At 43.8% G+C, this 3,717-nt stretch overlaps 1 protein-coding gene across 1 annotated transcript in view; it reads right to left on the reverse strand.

The window, feature by feature from the left end:
- Window positions 1-3,318, reverse strand: part of SARC_03122 (hypothetical protein) — a gene marked incomplete at both ends in the record, with an annotated part of 4,151 nt that extends 833 nt beyond the window's left edge. The window contains 6 exons of the mRNA XM_014303088.1: window positions 295-478; window positions 589-727; window positions 1,106-1,406; window positions 2,033-2,259; window positions 2,586-2,727; window positions 3,093-3,318. Coding sequence (XP_014158563.1) covers window positions 295-478; window positions 589-727; window positions 1,106-1,406; window positions 2,033-2,259; window positions 2,586-2,727; window positions 3,093-3,318 — 1,219 coding nt within the window. The remainder of the gene's footprint in view (window positions 1-294; window positions 479-588; window positions 728-1,105; window positions 1,407-2,032; window positions 2,260-2,585; window positions 2,728-3,092) is intronic.
- Between the last annotated feature and the right edge of the window lie 399 nt (window positions 3,319-3,717).

Below are 3,717 nucleotides of genomic sequence, written 5' to 3' on the forward strand. Positions count from 1 at the left end.
TACATATAAACATAAATTTATCCATCCATACATACATACATACACACACACATACATACAAAAATGCTGCATGCATGCATGTATACATACATACATTACATACGTACATACATATATACATACATACATACATACATACATACATACATACATTACATACGTACATACATATATACATACATACATACATACATACATACATACATACATTCATACAAACATACGTACGTACATTCATACGTACATATATATATATATATATATATATATATAATTACGCACACCTCAACTCACCATGACTAAACACCGTGCGATGACATGCAGCGTTGCGCAGTTGTCCAGCCACCCTGGCCACTTCCTTATAGTGTGTTGCTGCCAACGTACGACATGCCGTGTGGTCGTGCAGATGCTCAAACACCGCCGACGCAATCGCCATCCCATCGTATGTGGACGTTCCTCGCCCAATTTCATCCAGCACCTATTGTCAGAAGAGCTGGGGTTTGTATCACTTCCAATATGTGACCTTGAACAAGAGGGTACACACACAAGCAGGACACAGAAGAAATACGCAGTGACCACTCAACTTACCACGAAGGAGCGGTGCGTGGCCTTCTGGAGAATACGCGCCGTTTCCATCATCTCCACCATGAACGTGGACATGTGACGCGAGATGTCATCGCTAGCACCCACACGCGCAAACAGCTGGTCGCACACGCCGATGGTTGCACTGCCAGACAAGTAGAGGTATGGTGTATTAGTGTTGTGCAGAAATATATGTACTTATATTGTGAAACGCCATTCAATATACGAGACTATATCCGATATGAATGCACATATGTTAAAGAGATGTTGTCGCAAGAGCCCACCACAGAAACGATTGGTCGGACACACTGATGGCTGCACTACTAGATCGATGGAGATTATGGTATAGAAGCTGCTGATATGCCAAGGAACGGAATTGCGAGCATGATCAGCATATGCTAAACGCCTGGTTAAATTCATCTACTCGTATATGCAGATATTATAGATAGATATTGCGTACACACAGGTATCACGCATATACAGATACATATTCTTAGCTGTTTACATATATGTTCAGAACTACCTTCTGGCCGGCACAAAGCTTCCAGCCTGGGCCATGATAATCATGAGGGCGTTCTGTCTCAAGAAGGTAGACTTCCCACCCATATTAGGGCCCGTGATGAGCCACATCTTCTGCTGACTCAGATGGCAGTCGTTTGCGACAAACGACGCGTGGTGTCGTAAATTCGCTTTCTGCACAGCCGCATGATATCCACCTACCACTTCAAACTCTGTGCCTGTGGTAACTTCTGGGCGACAGAATCCGTGCTCATCAGCTACTACAGCCAGACTACTAGCCACGTCTAGGCTACTCAGGGCACGCGCTGGGGGGGGGAGGAGAAGAGTGTTATAGTTAAAAGGTACGCTGTTTACATGAAAAGAGGGATGCACATTCAGCAACGGGCACGATTTGATATAGACTTCCCGATGTCCTCGGATATAAATATCTTATCAGCTACCACAGGCTGTAAACTGGTCACGTCCAGGCAAATCAGCGCATAAGCTGAGGTGACAGAGCGAGGAGTTATATGCAAAAGGTACGTAAATGCACATACAAAAAGTAATATAGACACAATCAAGAGCACGAGCCATATGATAGTGCCATTTGTTGGACTCCTTCGCTGAAAGTACACACAACGAGTTCGCAGAAGACGCGCACTCCCTAGCAGGATATGCATAGGAGTGCGGGCGGTAGATACAGCAGGAGGCGACGACGAAAACTAACCCATGGCCGCGCCATGCACATGGACTAGAGTAAGCATTAGGAAGCTGTCACAAATTAGAACGACGATGGTGTCTACTCACCCCAACACCACACAATACACCACATAATAAAAGCCATACAATAAAGGCAATGTATAGCCACACAATAAAGGCAATGTATAGCCATACTAACAAAGGCAATGTATAGCCATACGATGGGTGGATGTTGAACAGGGCACCAATATACCTGATTGGATAATACTGTGCGTATGGTCGCACGCCACATCGCATAGCCGAACAAATATCCGCTTTTGCCTGTCGGCCAACTCACGCTCGAGACTCCTGAACTCAGTGTCGAGCGCGTCCAAGCGTCTGGAGGAGAAGCGTTTGATTTGCGATGTGCCCTCCAACTCACGCAATGCTTCTTCCGAGGCTACCAGACCATCGATGCACTCTTTCTCCTCAGTCATGTGCCTGAGAGAGGATGATGAAAGGACACACTAGGCACTTTAATGTCAGGACATACAATGGCTACCCGAACATATGCGTTCCCGACAAGAAAGGTTTAATCAGTGAATGTCGCACAATGCCACTACAAAGCATAGCAAGGCATCGCCGACCGCTTCTTCCTCCACTCCGTACCTTGGAAAGGATGCAATCGGCTAGCATACAGAACGAAGACAGAACAATCTTACGATGTATTATACACACACACACACATAAATATATATATATATGTTTGCTCCTGTAAAAACACACAGACAAATGTTTAGAAATTCATGTAGTGTACTGTGTCACACCTTTTAGAGATCTCCAATATCCAGCCTTGGCGTTGATGGCGTACAATTTTGACTCGAGATGAGGGACCGAACATCTCCAGACGTATCCTATCCATGTGTCGAACTTCGAGATCAGATATGCGCTCATTAAGATTGTCCAATTCTGTTCGTTCATGCATCCGGGTTTAACATGTGTTAATGATAAGAATTACGAGCATTTGTGTGCGAACTTTAGCATGGCGTGGAAAAGACTGAGATAGTGGATTCCTGCGAAACGTATTTTGCGACAAATTCGTGGATAACCCGATTTTAGAAATCTGGACCTACTCCAGACGTTTAAAATAGATGACTTTGACATTTGGCGAGATTTGGAGAGCTCAGGGAGAAATTGAATAATCAGCGGACAGGATGCAAATATGAATAGACAATTCTCAACCTCAAATATTTGAATAATTCCCCAAGAAAATAAATATCTTCACAAAAAATTGGCAACTCAAATAGAAAGTTATAACTTGTGTCTGTACACACCTGCATCGTATCCCTGTGGTACCCCCATGATGCTGTTCTTCACAAAGAAATCAGGATCTGAACGGTCCAAGTTCTGCCATTCCGGACTTTTGGAAAGGGCATTCGAGGCTTCCACTAGCCCGCCCACGTGTGTGAGTAGCTGTCCCAAATCAGCAAAATTGGGTCTGGTATCGTCCGCTTTGTTTCCAGCTAGTATAGTATCCGATAGCTTCGCACAGAGTGACATAGTGGATGCCAAGGCTCTGTCGTTTTGGAGTGGTCATATCGACCAATGAAATCATAAGTTTGGATACTTGGGCGATCAATACTCCTTTACCCTAGCTTTGTGGCCAGCCAACAAGTCATCAAGAACTTCGCATTGAGAAAAATGATGTATGCAAAGGTTCGGTTGCATCGAACAGCCATACAAATTGTTATACACTTTTTAGGGATCTACAAATAAAGTCTCCAGGAACATCGTATGACTACGGTTTTCAGAATAGAATCAATATGTTCTGTGATTATCACTTTCAATATTAAAGAATGATAGACATTGAAATCAAGGGCCGGGTTTTGCAGCTGATACGCAATATATATATATATATATATATATATGTGTGTGTGTGTGTGTGTGTGTGTGCATATC

This window comes from Sphaeroforma arctica (assembly GCF_001186125.1).
Source record: "Sphaeroforma arctica JP610 unplaced genomic scaffold supercont1.153, whole genome shotgun sequence".
In the NCBI taxonomy this organism is placed as follows: Eukaryota; class Ichthyosporea; order Ichthyophonida; genus Sphaeroforma; species Sphaeroforma arctica.